Below are 20,671 nucleotides of genomic sequence, written 5' to 3'. Positions count from 1 at the left end.
TTTTGTCAGTGCTGGGATGGTATGCACAATACATGAACCTCATACACTCGATGATGTAATTTTTTTTATTTCTGTACATTATAAAATATCTGCCATAAGTCCTAGAACAAACCTGGTATCTTTAAAAAGTAACTTGTATCCTATAAATATTTTTTAGCTAATGCAGTGAACTTTACTTATTGATCAATTTAAATGACAAGGATAAATCATTAAATAAATTTCGGTGTTATATGTTATGAATTTTTATGCCCCCAAATGGTGGTGTATAGTTTTTTAACTGTCCGCCAGTCAGTCCGTCCGTCTGAAAACTTTATTATTGGTCATTACTTTTGCAACATTGAAGATAGCAATTTGATATTTGACATGCATGTGTTTCTCATGGAGCTGCACATTTTACTTTTATATTGTCATGTTATTATAAACTGAGTTCCTAAAACCATGCAAATACTGCTTAATCACTGGTTCTGTATGTAGCATCAATGTTACTTGAATATTAACATTTTCTTTAAGAAATTTGTTCTCACTGCAGACTCAAAAGAACTTTGAATAATTTAGTTTGCAAAAGGTATTGATCGCATTGAATGAATAACTAGTATTGGATTTTTTGGGTATAACAAGTATTGGATTTGTTTATATGTTGTACATAATATGAATCTTTTATTTGATTTTATTCAGTTTGTTCAAGTGCGATTACTGAATGTAGACTACGTGCCTATTTATGTAAAAGTAATGTGCGGTATAGTTAAAGCATATGTCTTATCTTATGGATCCATGTTTTTACATGTTGTACACTTGTACTATATTTAACGAAAGTGATTAGTTACTGAAACATTACATCCAACTAGTATAACATGTGTATTGTTGAATGTTCATGTAACATGTGTATGTTTTTTATGTATAGTTATTTTGTTGTTGTTTTTTTAATTTGAAGGTATTGTACATTAAATAATATTGTATGTATGAAACGAAAAAATAGTGTACTATTTGAAAAAAAAATGCGAAAAAATAACTTACCATATAATTTGTATAATATTTACTACATGTTATTTTGTCGTATTTGTTTTTTAAAGCTAACAATATTATTTAATTTCCTACGTACAATATTATTTAATTTCCTACGAGCAAATATATCCCTCTAGCTCATCTATATATTTTTTTCGCATAGATAGTCGATGTTGGGATATAGATAAATGAAATTAACTAGTTTGTATAGATGGAGTTATTAATTTTACTTATCGATTGCTCTCTAAATAAAATGATTGTACTTTATATACTCTAAGGAACCATATCGCTATACATAAACTATAGTTTTGCTTTAGTATAGGTTGTCAACACAAGGATATTACTTATACTTAACTACAATTAAGTGAAGCATAGGTAGAGGTATCATTTATATCATACAGCTTTTACATTGTCAGTATTACTCAATTCTATATTTCTAAAATTTTGTAATTACGAATGAAAAACAATGCAAGTATATACTTTATGCAATTATATATGTCCTAACTTTATATTAATGTATGTAATTCTTGTTTTAAAAAAATCATTTAATAATTATATTTTTCACTTATGAACTTTGGTACAGACAGGGACCTATACAAGTATAAGTGTTGTTATTATTAAACTACATTTGACATTATGTGGTCACTATGTATTAACAATATTAACATTCTCACGAAAACATGTTTATTCCTTATATTGTAAATTGAACTTTTTTCGAAGTGATGCATGATTTGTATTTACTTCAAAAGCATGCTGTTATTGTAAATGTAATGTAAATGACGATTAGCTTAATATGCTTAAGTCAGAATAAACATTTATGTTCTATTAACTGCATTTAAATCTTTGTCCATAATTTTGTCAAAACCATTCTACAACACGTTTTATATTCATTTCTTTGAAAATAATTAAAGGAATAAAACACTAAACTCCTTTGTACACACTATTTAGTAGTAACTGTAAATGCCAGATTCAATTGTCTCATCATTATTACACCGTATCATGTGTCCACTGTTTTGGATATCTTACTTGCATGTGCGAGGATTTGATTTATTAATGTTGTTTTATTTATTGATTGTTCGAGATATATATGATAATAAAACGAATAAAACATGAGTATATATATATATATATATATATATATATATATATATATATATATATATATATATATATATATATATATATATATATATATATATATATATATATATATATATATATATATATATATAGAATTACTAAAACACGAAAACCTTAAATTCTGTTGATGTTTTTTCATGACATGACCTCGAAATCCTGATACACTTTTATACTCCGCGCCACAAACAGGACAAATATAGCACAGCTCTTTCGTGCTTGCTTGCGATTTATTGTTTGCCTCATCATCAGTATAATCACCTAATACCAAATCTAAATCTATGTCGTCATCCCATGAAAGGAAATCTTTATGTTTAGAAGACATTTTCAGTAAATTCCATGAATCCGACGTTCACTATGACTTAAGGGAGTCCAAATGAATATTAAAATGACATTCGAAAATTTGCTGCGTCGGAGGTTAAAAGAACAATTATACATTTTGAGTTGTTTGCACTTAACATGTCTTGATAATGTTGCTATTTTAAACAAAACATGGTAACATTTTAATTCTATTAAAAGACCGGTCTTTTGTACATGCATGTACGTGCGATAAACAACGGCAATTTAACCCTGGCGAAACAACCGGCAATTAATATTCATCAAAGAGTCCGATAATTGGGTGCCCGTTCGACATACTGCGTAATAATAAGACTAATTAATGATTGATTTTGAGATCAACAACACAACAATTAAACGAATACGTACTTGTTTATTTAACATAATATAATTTGAATCCGAAAAAACGTAACGCGTTTAATAAGCGAAATCCCTCGCAATCGATATCGTTTAGCCGCATTATCGCTACACAGGACCAATCGATCGAGATTATCAAATCTCGCGCACCGGTTTATTATCGCTGCACCGGGACCAATCGATCGAGATTAAAGTATAGGTCCCTGATCTCGCGCACCGGTTTATTTTGCGTGCTGTAACGGGATATCGCGAGGTTGCTAATCCCTTTGTTTGTATAGGTCCCTGTTTAAATTCTGTTGTATTTTGTCACCTTCACTGTATGCACTATGTATTTTTTTTGTAAATGTATTTTTTTTTTAGAAAGAAAATAAAAAAAGTTCGAAAGTTCGTATCCCATTTTGATAATAGAATTGAAATAGAATTCACATATTTAACAATATTATTATGTATTTGAAATTTATTGAAATTTTGTATATTTTGTAATAAAGAAAATAAAAAACTTCATACATGTTTTATGTCGTACGCCATTTGATTAAATAAAAAATAGAATTCACGTGTTTAACACTATCATTATGTAATTATGTTGTATTATTTCAGTGTGACTATATAACGTCTGTAAATGTTTGCTTGTAACTGTATATTTTGTTCTATAAATTGTGTGATTGTGCTTGTACATTGACTGTATATATCGTAAATGTATATTTAAACATACTGTAAACAACAGATAAAGAAAATAATTAACTTCATACCTGTTTTATGACTTATTCCATTTTGATTTATGTGTATTTGTTTTTAAACAAAATTTGAAACCTATAATTACAATAGTTGCTTTAAGGCCTTTTTGGTTCATTTTTTGGCCTTTTTGGTACGCTTTGGGGCCTTTTTTGGCAAGGCCTGTTTGGTATTCGGCCTTTATAGTATGCGGCCTTTCTGGTTTTCGGCCTTTCTGGACCTAAACCGGATATTCACCGCTTCAAGACGATTGTTTGGCTGACCTTGTCGGATTAAAAATAGAAAAGTTATAATGTAAACAAAAATAAACTGCTAGCAAACATCCCGACGTTGTAAGTTTTATTGAGTGGCCATGGTCTAGATCGCTAGAGGCACCATTGTCATATTTGTTTTCACGCTTAGATTATTCATTTTCATTGAAATATGCCCAGGAGCGAGATTTAACTTTACCCTGTAATCTGACAAAAAAATCAAAATGGCGTCATCTGCCGACTCGCAAAATATTTTGGTAAATTATTGCCGATATGAAGCTGAAAGATATTGCTTCGACAACAATGCTCTGTTCTATCATTAAAAAAAGGAAATATACTAGTTTTACAAACATATTTTTTTAGCAGCATTCATGTTTTTATCCCAGATTGGCCGATTACAGTTTTGTCAGCATATAAAAACGATGGGTGGGGTGATTTTTAATCATGCAGGGTTTTCCCCAGGCCATTTAAACGCCCCTTGCCGGGGCGCTTGAATTTCGAAATCAGAGTCCCCGGGGCGCTTGAAATTTTCCGACATGTGTGTTTTTCAGTGAAAGAAAGTGGAGATTGTAAAAAAAATCAAAGGTTTCTTATCAGTGTATCAATATTCCCTGTTTTAAAAGAGCACACGGTACGTTCTTTCACAAGTAATCGCCATAAACACCACATGGGGTAATGAATAATCCACTGATAAGAGAATATATAGATTATTCTAGCCACATTACACAGTCATTTAAATGCTGACAAGGATGTATCAGATAACTTTCCAGTCGTCAAACTGTCATGTTCATCGTCCAATCGGTTACGCGAATGCTTATGAGGGCGGGGTTATCTATTGACCGTTAATTTTGATTGAGGTTGGGCACGATGTGCAAGTTTATCGCAGCTTGATTAGCAAGAATTTGTACCATTTACGTAATAAAAATGTACATTAAAGACGGTTTCGGGCATTGTCATCACACCTTTATACTGTAAACAAGTGTTACCTATGACTCTTGTTATTAATACAGGAAATTAACTGAAAGAGGTAAAGAAATAATTACTTATAGCGAGTAAGTTGTGCAAATAACTCCGGGTTACAATTATGCGATAACAATTTAATTGCAGTATATGTATATTTCATCATGTCCATTTATAACGTTTTGCTGGCATTTATTCGACAAGTAATGCGTTAACAAATTTTCGTTGAATTAATTGCGCACACTAGTAAATTTTTTGTCCGATAATCGATACTTAGAAGACTGATGGTGGCAACCGGTCGTAATCCTCGTGAATTTCATGCATAATTCCGTCAAAACATTTATTCGACTTAAGTGTTTAAACAAATTATCGTTAAATTCATAATGCAACTATTAATATTTATTGAAATCTCAAATGGGAATAATTAAATTTGTCATCCGAAACCCTTTCACGTATGTCGACGTTAACGCGTTTTTAATCCAAAACACACTTTCGAATGTAAATGTTACCGCACCGTTAAAATATTCTTGCTCCAAATTAGTAGTGCAAATTTATTTTGTGTCGAATCTTTTTCTCAATTAAAAAGAGCGCGAAAAATTATGCAGCATGTACAGCGTCGCGTGTATTGTTTTAACAAGCACACAACACGTCAGAGCATTGACGCATGTTCAGAGGCAATATTTCATCAAATCTATAAATAGTCACTTAAAATTTATTTGATACTATAGAAAAATGGCAAGGTTTGTTCAAAAGAAATAATTGAGAGCTTTTATCTTAATTATTTACCAGAAAGTGATTTATAAAAACGGAATAAACGGGATTATCGGATAATAAATGGAAACTTGAATAGTAGTAAGTATGCAGTAATAGAGTCAGGTTGAAACGGATGTATTGGAGAATCGTTCGAGTCAGGATTTTACTGTCAGTACGGGAAAGTTTTAAAACAATTAAACAATATAAAAAGGTATATATATTTTTAAATGACAGGGGGATTTTTTAAAGAGTCATGGCGCGTCAAATGACGTCTTTCGACGCTGTTTTTCTTTGAGTTAAAACGCACCACAGAGCGTTAATTGACACGTTAAATTTTTAAAAAAATCAACGTCGGGAGGGGACACCCCTCCCGAACTACCCCTATCAGCCCCGGGGCGCCTGACAAAAATCCTGTGGAAAGCACTGTCATGACAGCGCATTCAACTTGTCACAATGAGCCATACCACGCCAGTTTGTTAAGATTAATATTCTGTTTCCACAAAATACATACTATTATGCAATATAGAGGTTCAAGACAGGGACTACCCTACGGGTGACTAGAGCAATAATTTCGCTCTAAAGCCCGTGATGTCGCCCTACGAGCCCAGAAAAGCGAAGATCAAGTCGCCCGATTTTTTTAAAAGTAAACAAGACCAGAAAAGCAAAAATTAAGTCGCCCGATTATTTTTACTAAAGCGTGCTACCTCCTGCAGGCGATTAGCAAGTTCATTGTTTTTTGTTTATTTAACGGTTACACAATTTACCACCCGCACGGATCGTTTATTGACCGTGACAAAGCAGTCCCTTAATATTGGTTGCTATAACAACACACTTGTGCTTCTTCGTGCGTGCCGTAAGTTGTATAATAAGGTTATAATTGATTGACCATCTGATAATCGCAAGTTTTTTAGCAGACGGCACGGTTAAAGAAAGTCCAGCGAGTTTTGTCAGTTTGTTAATCCGTTGATAATTACGAGTATTAAAAACCGATCTTTATAAACCGGAATCACATTTTATTCTAACAAGTCATAATACTACTTATAAACATTGAGAAAACACATTTCCTCGATTAGATATAATTATCCGAGTATAATTAAATTGCTACGTCATTACCTTCGACATTGCAAATGGCGGACGTATTGTAACATTCAACCCGCGTTCAATTCAAAGCTGGCGATTCAAATTACAAGTAATGGTGATTCAATAATCGAGATAGCATTAATTGGATTTTACAAACATTTGATAATGTTTGTTAAACCAGATAACAACAAGGAAAAATTGGATTATTAAAGTTAAACAGGTAAGGCATTCTCAAGTGTACATATTTCGGACATGTATAGTATTCGGATAAACAGTAATAGATATACTAGATGTTCTATGCATTAAGAAATGAAAAGGCGCTACCGGTACATATCTTAAATTACTTAAATGTGTTAAATGACTTAAATGTGTTATGATGAAAAAGATTTTAATGAGAATTTATTGTTTTTACAAATAAACATAGTATAATGATAGAAATAATAATAGTTGTGAAATGAACATGTTGTGTTTTTTATATTGTTCGCACAAACGTCTCCCTGATTTTCCAAACTTCTCCCTGTTAAAGAAAAAGGGAGAAGTCACTTCTCCCTATTTTTAAGGCCTAGGGTAGTCCCTGTCAAGACTTGTGATGTTTTTATTTTAAGGTGAATAAGAGTTGTCCTAAGTCAACATGTAGTTGTCAGGTATAACAAATCACAAGAAGTTAATATCCTAACATCAAGTTTATTTTGGGGAAATTATTTTTTGCATGCGGCTACATATTTGCCGAGTTCAGATAATAAAGTTTGTGCCAGTTTGTGAGAGTGTTAATCACAGTTATGTAAGAAAGCAGTCACAGCGTTTGTTTTTTTTAATTTTCTGGATAGGTTTAATACCATTCAATTCATCTTGTTGTTTAGAAAGATGTCATTCAATTTATAACGAAAAATAAAATTATAACAACATTTAGCAGCAAAACTTGCAATTTAATGACAAAATCCAAATGTCCTGAAAAACAATGTCGGGGTAAAATAATCATGCGTAAATCGTATTTCAAATTTCGGAAACTTCTCTCGAAAAATTTAATGACACGCTCCAACAACAAAAAGAAACCCTGATCTGTTTCAGAATTATTTAGAGTTGTGTTCGTTGTTTTCGTGTTTTTTTATTATCAGCCATTTTACTTGTTACTGATGGGTAAACGATTCTGGATAAGGTTACTGTTAAAAATTCACAAGATAATCTTTCAAAATTTCTGAAGGAGCCAGATATGCTGGTAGGAAAGTCAGTAAGACACAAACTGAAAGTAAAATCGGGAACTGAACGGTTAGATGGTGTAGTGGTTTCAGTATGGGAGAGGACAGAAGAGGTTATGAAAACTGAGTACAACATTAGATACTTAGAGTCAGATGAGGATGTGTGTTTTTTTTCTCTTGTTGGTAGATTTAAAAAATGGAGACCTCATATTGCAGTAGTACTAGTAGTTGTATAAAAATGCTACATGAACACAGTAAAATGTTGCTACTAAGACAATTTATAAGATATTTCATAAGTAAGTGAACTTTTTTTTAGAATTTGGAAGTCTTGGTTTATTAATTAAAAAATGACTGATATTAAGACTACTTCGCCATTAACTTCATGATTAAGACCTGGCAAAATTATGGTGTTACTAGCAACATTTTACTGTACAGCACAAGTATGATGATGCATGTAATAGGATATATTTGTAAAAAATACTGAATTTATGAGAGAAAAAAAATAAATATATATATACATATATACAGGGATCATATTTTCCCGCAACATCAATCGCTCAGTATATAAATGGGGAAAAGTATCCGAAAATGTTTATCCGAAATTATGACAAATTACGTTAAAATATATACCATTGATTTTGCCATTCATGAAGGTGGTATAATACATGTACAAGTAAAATTCCCTCAAGCATATTTTTATAAACGGAACGAGTTTTCTCAGCTGGTTTTATCATTTGGTATTTCATTGTTGTTTCGTGTGCTGTTTTATCAGACTATTTTCATCGTTGTCAATATTATTAATCTGTGTAAGTCTATACCAATGTTTTAAATTGTTGTCGACTCGATAATAGCTTACAAACATGCACTGAACCAAACAAAATGTCTGTGCGTAGGTTGGCTACTGACAACAACAAACCAAATAATTAAGAAATAATTTGTTGTCAAATAACCCACGTCCGATAGTTTAGATGCGTGATTTTGGTATTCTTACAAACGTTACATTTCAACGCATTGTGTGATGCTAATTTTATTTGTATTGTTAGCAAATTCATGATTTTAAATGAGCACAAAGGCAATACAATTTAAGTCATTTTTTTAATTTTTACCACTATCAGTTTCATCAACATATGTCGTGGCTCTTTTTGAAAGGCTCAGTCAATACTAGCCCTATATTAATCTTATGGGTATCTTTACAAACATTACATTTCAACGCATTGAGTGATGCTAATTTTATTTGTATTATTTGCAAATTCATGATTTTGAATGTGCACAAAGGCAATACAATTTTAGTCATTTTTTTTATATTTTACCACTTTTAGTTTCATCAACATATGCCGTGGCTATTTTTGAAAGGCTCAGTTAATACTAGCCCTATATTAATCTTATGGGTATCTTTACAAACATTACATTTCAACGCATTGAGTGATGCTAATTTTATTTGTATTATTTGCAGAGGCATAATTTTGTATTAGCTCAAAGATTATACAACTTTAGTCATTTTTTATTTTGTAATCACTATCAGTTTGATCAACATATGTCGTGGCTCTTTTCGAAAGGCTCAGTCAATACTAGTCCTATATTAATCTTATTGGTATCTTTACAAACATTACATTTCAACGCATTGAGTGATGCTAATTTTATTTGTATTATTTGCAAATTCATGATTTTGAATGAGCACAAAAGCAATACAATTTTAGTCATTTTTTTATGTTTTTACCACTATCAGTTTCATCAACATATGTCGTGGCTCTTTTTTGAAAGGCTCAGTCAATACTAGCCCTATATATATCATGTTGGTGTCTTTACAAACGTTGCATTTCAATACATTGTGTGGTGCAAATTTAATTTGCATTATTTGCAAAGGCATAATTTTGTGTTAGCTCAAAGATAATACCATTTTAGTCATTTTTTTTATTTTGTAATCACTATCAGTTTGATCAACATATGTCGTGGCTCTTTTCGAAAGGCTCAGTCAATACTAGCCCTATATTAATCTTATGGGTATCTTTACAAACATTACATTTCAACGCATTGTGTGATGCTAATTTTATTTGTATTATTTGCAAAGGCATAATTTTTTATTAGCTCCAAGATGATACAATTTCAGTTATTTTTTAATTTTTTTAGTTAAACGTGTTATCAACATATGTTGAGGCTTTTTTCAATAGACTCCGTCAATAGTAGCACTATTTTGATCATGTTGGTATTTTTGCAAATGTTACACTTCAATAAATTGTGTGGTGCACATTTTATTTACATGAATTGCAAAGGCATAATTTTGTATTAGCTCAGAGATTATACAATTTTAGTCATTTTATTTTTTTAAACAGTCTCGGTTTTTAATGTGTATGTCAATGCTCTTTTCAAAAGGCTCGGTGAATAATTGACCTATGATAATCATGTTGGTATCTTTAGAAATGTGACACTTCAATGCATTGTGTGTTTCACATTTAATTTGCATTATTTACTAACTCATAACTTTGTATAAGCTCAAGGACAATACAACTTTAGTCATTTTTTAATTGTTAGACCGCTTTCAGTTTTGTATACATATGTCATTGCTTTTTGCGTAAGGGCCAAGGCTCTGTAAATACTAGCCCTATATTATTCATGTTGGTATCGTAACCCTTTCAGCGCTGGAATCGAATTTTAAAGGCCTTTGCAAACTGTTTGAATCCAGATGAGACGCCACAGAACGTGGCGTCTCATCAGGATTCAAACTGTTTGCTATTCTGAAAGTATTCTGTGAAAAAAATCTAAGAAAATGCTAATTTTAGAAATTCAGCAGACGACACTTCAGCAGACGACAAATTTCCCAGCATGCTAAGGGTTAACAAATTGTACACTTCAGTGCATTGTGTGGTGTACATTTAATTTGCATTATTTGCAAAGTTCTTGATTTGTTTAAGCTCAATGATGATACAATATTAGTCCTTAATCAATTATTTAAAAAAACAATTGAGATTAACATTTGTCTCCGCTTTTTCTTATGGATTGGTCAATACAAGCTATATTATTGTTTGTGTTTGTACCAATGTTACATTTCAATGAAATGTATGGTGCATATTTTAAATGCATTTTTTGAAAACACATAGCTTTGTAATAGCTCAAAGAAGATGAATGAAAGTTTACTTACCTATAGTTGTATTCAAACGATAAATTCTATTTTATGAATAGATATATCCGAAGCTGATTGAAATCCTAAAAAAGAGACATTTTGATTCTTAAGCACAACTTTTTTGTTAATTGGCAAATTCCAATTTCTGTAAACTGCTTCGTTATTTATGTTGCTAGAAACATGCAAATCCATCATCATAATGCCTTCAGTTTTCAAAATTCTCTCATTTTCATGAGCATGTATGCATGAATGCGTTGGAAACAGTTATTTGAAGCAATCGCTTATTATTTAAGACTAATATTGAATTGGTAAAAGACATAAACAGGACAAGTGCAACCTACAGCATAAATATATCAAGTGCTAAGGGTTGCGCATAAATTGTATTTATTAGAAATTGGTATTCATTAAGTTAACAATAAACAGCTTTGACTCATTACTTAGTAAGGATAAAATCTGGAATCAATTAGTTAAGGGCCAAAAATAGAAGGATAATTGCTGTACTAATATCTTAAATATCCATAGCAACACACCAATCAAGGAAGGTCTCAAATTGACACCAGTTACTAGTGCTGTATATTATTCCATACATAAATGCCTTTTGTGTCATACAGTTTATGGCTATTAGTGTGTTGATATGCACCTTATCTGTTATCAAGGGATTATCTCAATTTGATTATGTCTGGCACAGTATGATATTAGATGAGAGATATCCCTTTCCCAATTAAGTCAACTTTGCATGATAAACCTTATCCCTATGCCTGACAAAGGGGTGCCCCTATGACAACATGGTCCCATTCCCCCTTGGACAAACACCATGTCCTTGTTTTAATGTCATCATCATGATTAATAAAGTTGTATTTGAAGCTTTAATAAGCTTAGCAACATTTTCACAACATGAAACTAGTTTTATTTATTAAATAACAGTGTTGTAGATGAAAATCAAAATCAGTTAATACTTTTGAATGTCAATTTAGAAATTCTTTCCATTCAGAACTGGTTTTAGTACCCATTCTGTGTTGCTTATTACGCGCTTGTACTGTAGTGTAGAATAACAATAAAGGACATTAAAATAGTGTTTTGTGCTTTAAACATAGTAAGACAATTATATGTTCACAAATCTGTATTTTCAAAGAGCTTGTAATCCTGAGAATATGCAAAAGACTTGATGTCCTAATCATATTCAGAAATATCTTACTGACAGTACAGTAACTAAATACTGGCGCATACATCCACGATTCGATAGAAAAATCTTCATATTCACTATCATCTTCCATCTACATCCATTTTCTGAATAAAGTTGTATCACATCCAAAGTGTTATAATGCCGGTTTGATATAAAGTGTGAACAAACATGTGACATTCCTATGCAACTCAATTTAAATGAAAATGGCGATTATATCAAAATAAAACTATTTTAAGCATTATTTTATTTGTATAGAACATAATATGTTATAAGGATAAAGATGTAATAAAGAGTAACATTTCCAGATATAAAATTCACATATCATTGGTATAAAATTAGAAACATATGTATCAACATTTAGGGGAAAAAAAACATTGAAGGAAACACAACTTTGAATTGTTACTTTCAAGCAAATACAAGAAACATTAAATGTTCTTGCCCTTCAGTTTCACTCAAATACATGTAATAGTTCTACAAAGCCATCAAATCCTGGTGACATTTTGTACAGGAGTTCATATTCTTTATTGACCTACCAATTGTATTTAGTTACGGCTTAGTTGATCGCCTGATATGCTTTTCAAACTTCCTCTGAGACTTTTTGATGGAGCTGACTTGTCAAAAATCTTTCCTCTACTTATTGTGCGTTGAATGGCCCTAGCCATAGCAAAACCTCTTATTGTTAAAAAAATCTCAAGGCAGTCTTCAAGAAAGCACATGTCACTGACATCCTCTTCAGAGGAAAACTCAGAGTAAAATAATTTGTCGGCATAGTGCTGAATCATGAAAGCTTCAAGGACCTTTTCCTTGATTTCCTTTTTTGAGGCAATGTTGTGTTCAGTGTATTGGTTTTCCCTGACAACACGCTCAAATTCACGAATCATGCAAAAGAAGTCTTCACATGGCTTCTTGAGTCCACCTCGATTCTTTTTATCATACCACACTGAAAAATTGTCAGTAAAGGATACTGCACCAGAAGAATTTGTTAATGCTGACACTGTTTTAAGACTTCTGTCCCTTAGTTGTTTATTTTTCTGTTTTGAGTGTTTTTTTTCCAAATATTTGATAATGTACCCAGATATGTAGTATAGGACTTTGTTGTCTGAGTCACTTATTTCAGATACTTTTGCTGCAGATGTTTTTTCTTCAAGTTGCCTTCTTGCTTTAATAACTTCAGCAATTAATTCTAAAATGATAATTTGGAGGAAGTTGTTTATGTCTTTTGCACTTTGTGCTTTTACACTTGATTGTATCAAAATCACTCCTTTACTAACAATTTCCTTGTCAGTCCTTATACGGTGAACTGTTTTGAAGAGAAGTTCCCTTTCTTCTGTAGAAGATAGGTTGTTGTTTTTGTGACAGATTGTAATTATCTCTTCAAAATATTTCTCAACCTCCTTGTTCATCTCTAATTGTTCGGCGATTTCAGCCTCAATCGACTTTCCAAAAATATTGTATAGCTCATTTGTTTGGATGTTTTTTAAGCTGTTTGAGAAGGCTTGAGGGAAGATTGTCTGTAACTTAGTAAATTCTTCTTTGGGCCAATTACTGTCTTGTCCCTTCTGGTTGTCGTTTTTCTTGTGATCTGATGCTGAAAAATGTTAGGTTGATACTTGTTTAATCCTTTTTTACATCACTGAACAAACTATAGTATGTGACTGCAAATAATATGTGTTCATTATTATATGAGTCGTGTTCTGGGAAAACTGGGCATAATGCAAGTGCGTAACTGCACAGGCTAATCGGGGACGACACCTTCCGCCTTAATCGGATATTTGCTAAGAAGAGATTTCATTTCAACGAAAAATGTCATAAAAGTGGAAAGTGTCGTTCCTTATTAGCCCGTGCGGACTGCACAGGCTAATCTGGGACGACACTTTCGCACATGCATTATGCCAAGTTTTCTCAAAACAAGAGACATAATTTATAATCGTTCTCATTCACAGAATGTTTGGCCAATGTTTTTTAAAATATAAATTTTATAACTTATATCCTAGAAAAAAAATTGAAAAATTGCAAAGGTCATATTTCTTTATCATTGGAGAAAACATTTATTCTGAGATATTTTCAAGAGTTTGTTTCGACATTGTTAATGCTTCAATTAAGAATTTCTGAAATGTGTAGATAATTGTTATTCAATTACAGCAAAAAATCGGAATTCTTACATAAATATTTCAATTAATTTTATTAATATGTTGATACAACTAAGTACATTTTTATGTCCATCTGTCTGGTCGTCTGAAATTCCGTCACACTTTGCATTAAGGTTTTGCGTTAAGGTTGCGAAAAATGTGGAAAAAGTTGGCATAGTCTATTAGTCTTCCTATGGTGGCAAGCCATGTTTTCAATAAATAATGGTGACTGTGTAAACATTTTATTAACTGATTTTTAGAATATGTTTTGTTTTATGCTTTTAGAATGCCTAGAAAACGCAAAAGAGGATCCCTTACGGTGAAACGCAAGTACCACTACATAACATCTGAACAGCCAAAGGAAGAAAACCATGTTGCCAGTGAACCCCTGGTGAAAATTAAAGCTACAACAGATACTTCTACCCAGTCAGAAAGTGAAAATGTGCAGGTCACAAGTGATCATAGTTATGCTATTGATGAAGACTCCACATATGAGCTTGACTCCTTCCAGGAGACAAACATTGATAAGCCTGAAGCTGATGTGATGGAATGTAGTTCAGGGCTTCTAGAAATGGAGGTGGAGACGACAACCTTCTCAGACTTTGCTGTGGAACTTAAACTGCAAAGTATTTCATCTCAGTTCGTTGTAAAGGAATCAGAGCAATCAATTCAAATGTTACAGTTGTATGCAAATGACAGTCTGACAGCAATCAAGCTATCTGTTGAAATTAAGAGTGATTTTACATGCTCTGTCTATGTGCATCGGAAATGCATTCCGAGATCTCACCAAATATGGACTGGACTGCCACAACATATCAATCGCGTTGCTTATGTTCTGGTGTTATTGGAAAGACTGTTAAAATTTGATGTCTGCATAGGAAATCCTGAGGTGGAATTTTCAAATTTAGTTCCCATTGGATCAGGGTTGTCCAGCAACAACTCCCCAGAAATTGTGGCGTACAGGGAAGGGGACTTCAACGCAACACATGCCAGTGGAGAGAGATATAATTCCACTATTAGATCTGTGAAATGTGACATGCTGTCCACATCAAAAAAGTGTACAGCCTGCAAAAAGTACTTTTACTTATTACAAAGCAGGAAAAATAGGGTTGAAAGCAGACTAAATTCGTGCCGAAAATACAGCCACACAAACTTTAAACATAGAGACATGACTAAACAGGAACTTAATATGAAATTAAACGAGCAGAAACATGAAATAAAAAATTTACAAACAGAGTTGTGGAAACAAAGGAGGGAATTTGATAAGATCATCACAGCAAATGGGATCAGTGTTGAAGGCAGTGAACATCATGAACTGAAAGACCTGATGGCAAGTTGTGAGACAGAATTTGAAAAATCGTTCCCGATTTCTACCAGCCGACAGCGTCTGTTTTGGGAACAGCAGATGTCTTTTGCCAAAAAGAAAGACAGTCGAGGGATGCGCTGGCACCCCATGATCATTCGTTGGTGTCTCTACCTTCGACAAAAGTCAGAAACAGCGTATGATGTTCTTCGCGAAACTGGATTTGTAAATTTGCCATCAACAAGGACATTATTTGACTATTCGCACTTCCTTAAGAGTGAAATGGGTCACCAGGCAGATGTTCTAGGTTTGTTGAAGGAGGAAGCTGTGAAGAGACTTCTGTATGACACAGAGTGGAGGAATTATGTCGGTCTTCTCTTTGATGAGATAAAAATTAAAGAAGATTTAGTGTACGACAAACACACTGGACAGCTCATCGGATACTGCAATCTAGGCGATGTTGCCAATGAAATGATGCAATTCAGCGAAACAAAGAATGAAACTAAAAAAGAACTAGCAAAATACATGTTGGTTGTGATGCTGCGAAGTTTGTCTTGCAACTGGTGTTTTCCGTTGTTTGGTTTTGCAACGACAGGCATAACAGCCGATTTTTGTACCCCATTCTGTGGAAGACAGTAGCGTTACTACAATTATCCCAAATTAATTTACATGTCTTGTTCTTCACTTGTGACGGTGCATCACCAAATAGACGGTTTTTCAACATGCATCGAGTGGGTATTGAATCTGTGGTATACAAGACCGAAAATCCACACAACAGTGACCAGAACATTTACTTTATATCAGATGTTCCACATCTTCTGAAGACTGTGAGGAACAATTTTAGTAACTCACATGCCCACAAAAAATCAAGAATGCTGTGGAGGAATGATAAAGACATTTCATGGATGCACCTAGTTCGTTTATTTGAGGAACATTGCGAGATGAACTTGTACTCTCCCTGCCCAAAGTTGTCGCGAAAACACATTGATCTGCTTTCCTTCAACTACATGAAGGTCAGTTTAGCTGCACAGGTTCTGAGCGACTCTGTAGCTCTTGCCCTTGAGGAGTTGTACGGTCCAGAGGTCTCAGAAACTGTGCAGTTCGTGAAACTATTCAACAAATTTTTTGACTGTCTAAATGTTAGGAGTTTGTTTGAAGGGAGAAATAAACGCAATGACAATTTACTGCCTTACACTAGTGTGGATGATGAACGCTTGAACTTCCTGACTAAAGATTTTTTTGGTTACATCAATAAGTGGGAGGAGAGCATTCAAAGTAGACCAGGAATTTTCAATGATTCCCAGCGGGCCAAGATGATTTTAAGCCACCAGACTCTCGATGGACTTAAAATATCTGTAAATTCCATCACCGAGTGTGTGAAGTTTATGTTAAGCAAGGGTGCTAATTTTGTATTGACCCATAATTTCAATCAGGATCCTCTTGAGCAACATTTCGGTCACTATAGACATAAAGCGGGATCAAATAATAACCCAACTGTCTATGAGGTCAGAAATGTGATGACAACAATGAGAACTGTCGACTCTTTGGCTGTACCAGTAAAGCAGGGAAACATTAAAAGGGGTGCGGTCGACAAAGAAAACATAGACCATTCCAAGTTAAAAAGACGAAAGTAAACAGAAAAGGTTGACTTTAACCCATTTATGCCTAGCGTACTGAGAAAAAGAACATTGATTGATTGATTGATTGATTTTATTTGGTAAACATATGAACATTACATAGTTACTACATAATGCAGACAATATAAAATATATTATCACAGCAATATACATAGCAAACCATGGAATGCACACACAATACCAAGGATAACACAAAAAAGAGAAAAATGATTTTCACTTATTTCCATTGTGGTCCTTGTTATTGGTGGCAGTAACCATGAAACAGTCATGTATTAGATTTTAATAATGTATATGTATCAAATATGTACTGTTTAATAAAGTATATTACTGATTAAGAATGATTAAATATAATCACATGTTCATTATTATCACAGAAGTTGCATAAGAAAGTTACACACTGCATAGGTAGTTAATAAACACACTTTGTAGCATACTATAAGTTAAAGAATAATTATGAGATCCTTGCATCTTATTGATCATAAGACTTAAAAATGTATCACAGTATTTTAACAGAACATAAAATTCATAATAAAAATTATACTATGAAAAGCTATAAAGACTCTAAAAACATTGCAAACAGGGTAGACCCAGATGAGACGCCGCATAATGTGGCGTCTCATCTGGGTCTGCGCTGTTTGCTTAAATGAATTTCTTTATGAAATATTCTAAATATAGATATAAATATACTGACACCCCTAATTTTGGAAATAAATTGATCCAATTTAGAAAGATGAGAGAGTCCACTGGGCATAAATGGGTTAATTATGTCAGGGACCTATACAAATATGTTTGTATAGGTCCCTGATTATGTTTGCATAAAAATAAATCTTTTTTTATGGAAATGTATGTTTACAGATTATTAACATAAGTTTCCATAAACCAATCATACAGATTTATTTGTATGCATAGATAATTCATGTAAACCTTTTCTGTAAATTTAACTTTTGTCAGTGCTGGGATGGTATGCACAATACATGAACCTCATACACTCGATGATGTAATTTTTTTTATTTCTGTACATTATAAAATATCTGCCATAAGTCCTAGAACAAAACTGGTATCTTTAAAAAGTAACTTGTATCCTATAAATATTTTTTAGCTAATGCAGTGAACTTTACTTATTGATCAATTTAAATGACAAGGATAAATCATTAAATAAATTTCGGTGTTATATGTTATGAATTTTTATGCCCCCAAATGGTGGTGTATAGTTTTTTAACTGTCCGCCAGTTAGTCCGTCCGTCTGAAAACTTTAATATTGGTCATTACTTTTGCAACATTGAAGATAGCAATTTGATATTTGGCATGCATGTGTTTCTCATGGAGCTGCACATTTTACTTTTATATTGTCATGTTATTATAAACTGAGTTCCTAAAACCATGCAAATACTGCTTAATCACTGGTTCTGTATGTAGCATCAATGTTACTTGAATATTAACATTTTCTTTAAGAAATTTGTTCTCACTGCAGACTCAAAAGAACTTTGAATAATTTAGTTTGCAAAAGGTATTGATCGCATTGAATGAATAACTAGTATTGGATTTTTTGGGTATAACAAGTATTGGATTTGTTTATATGTTGTACATAATATGAATCTTTTATTTGATTGTATTCAGTTTGTTCAAGTGCGATTACTGAATGTAGACTACGTGCCTATTTATGTAAAAGTAATGTGCGGTATAGTTAAAGCATATGTCTTATCTTATGGATCCATGTTTTTACATGTTGTACACTTGTACTATATTTAACGAAAGTGATTAGTTACTGAAACATTACATCCAACTAGTATAACATGTGTATTGTTGAATGTTCATGTAACATGTGTATGTTTTTTATGTATAGTTATTTTGTTGTTGTTTTTTTTATTTGAAGGTATTGTACATTAAATAATATTGTATGTATGAAACGAAAAAATAGTGTACTATTTGAAAAAAAAAATGCGAAAAAATAACTTACCATATAATTTGTATAATATTTACTACATGTTATTTTGTCGTATTTGTTTTTTAAAGCTAACAATATTATTTAATTTCCTACGTACAATATTATTTAATTTCCTACGAGCAAATATATCCCTCTAGCTCATCTATATATTTTTTTCGCATAGATAGTCGATGTTGGGATATAGATAAATGAAATTAACGAGTTTGTATAGATGGAGTTATTAATTTTACTTATCGATTGCTCTCTAAATAAAATGATTGTACTTTATATACTCTAAGGAACCATATCGCTATACATAAACTATAGTTTTGCTTTAGTATAGGTTGTCAACACAAGGATATTACTTATACTTAACTACAATTAAGTGAAGCATAGGTAGAGGTATCATTTATATCATACAGCTTTTACATTGTCAGTATTACTCAATTCTATATTTCTAAAATTTTGTAATTACGAATGAAAAACAATGCAAGTATATACTTTATGCAATTATATATGTCCTAACTTTATATTAATGTATGTAATTCTTGTTTTAAAAAAATCATTTAATAATTATATTTTTCACCTATGAACTTTGGTACAGACAGGGACCTATACAAGTATAAGTGTTGTTATTATTAAACTACATTTGACATTATGTGGTCACTATGTATTAACAATATTAACATTCTCACGAAAACATGTTTATTCCTTATATTGTAAATTGAACTTTTTTCGAAGTGATGCATGATTTGTATTTACTTCAAAAGCATGCTGTTATTGTAAATGTAATGTAAATGACGATTAGCTTAATATGCTTAAGTCAGAATAAACATTTATGTTCTATTAACTGCATTTAAATCTTTGTCCATAATTTTGTCAAAACCATTCTACAACACGTTTTATATTCATTTCTTTGAAAATAATTAAAGGAATAAAACACTAAACTCCTTTGTACACACTATTTAGTAGTAACTGTAAATGCCAGATTCAATTGTCTCATCATTATTACACCGTATCATGTGTCCACTGTTTTGGATATCTTACTTGCATGTGCGAGGATTTGATTTATTAATGTTGTTTTATTTATTGATTGTTCGAGATATATATGATAATAAAACGAATAAAACATGAGTATATATATATATATATATATATATATATATATATATATATATATATATATATATATATATATATATATATATATATATATATATATATATATATATATATATAGAACTACTAAAACACGAAAACCTTTCTTGTTTTTTGTCTGGTTTGTACGCAAAATGCAGAACTAAAAAATGCATCCAATATTTATTACCTCGTAAATTCTGTTGATGTTTTTTCATGACATGACCTCGAAATCCTGATACACTTTTATACTCCGCGCCACAAACAGGACAAATATAGCACAGCTCTTTCGTGCTTGCTTGCGATTTATTGTTTGCCTCATCATCAGTATAATCACCTAATACCAAATCTAAATCTATGTCGTCATCCCATGAAAGGAAATCTTTATGTTTAGAAGACATTTTCAGTAAATTCCATGAATCCGACGTTCACTATG

The 20,671-nt window shown here is 32.1% G+C and overlaps 2 protein-coding genes across 2 annotated transcripts in view; one reads left to right on the top strand and one right to left on the bottom strand.

Moving 5' to 3' along the window:
* LOC127847005 (uncharacterized) overlaps positions 1–20,671 on the bottom strand; it is a 26,448-nt gene extending 5,777 nt beyond the window's left edge. Inside the window, exon 1 of the mRNA XM_052378487.1 lies at positions 20,426–20,671. Within this exon, the coding sequence (XP_052234447.1) occupies positions 20,426–20,636 (211 nt within the window). The 5' untranslated portion in view covers positions 20,637–20,671. The remainder of the gene's footprint in view (positions 1–20,425) is intronic.
* LOC127847006 (probable serine/threonine-protein kinase tsuA) overlaps positions 3,791–20,671 on the top strand; it is a 72,679-nt gene continuing 55,798 nt past the window's right edge. Inside the window, exon 1 of the mRNA XM_052378489.1 lies at positions 3,791–3,896. The gene's annotated coding sequence lies outside the window, so the exon portion shown is untranslated. The remainder of the gene's footprint in view (positions 3,897–20,671) is intronic.

The sequence above is a fragment of the Dreissena polymorpha genome, chromosome 10 (genome assembly GCF_020536995.1).
Source record: "Dreissena polymorpha isolate Duluth1 chromosome 10, UMN_Dpol_1.0, whole genome shotgun sequence".
NCBI lineage: Eukaryota > Metazoa > Mollusca > Bivalvia > Myida > Dreissenidae > Dreissena > Dreissena polymorpha.
The sequence above is the reverse complement of the archived record's forward strand: the minus strand, read 5'-3'. Positions and strand labels throughout refer to the sequence as shown.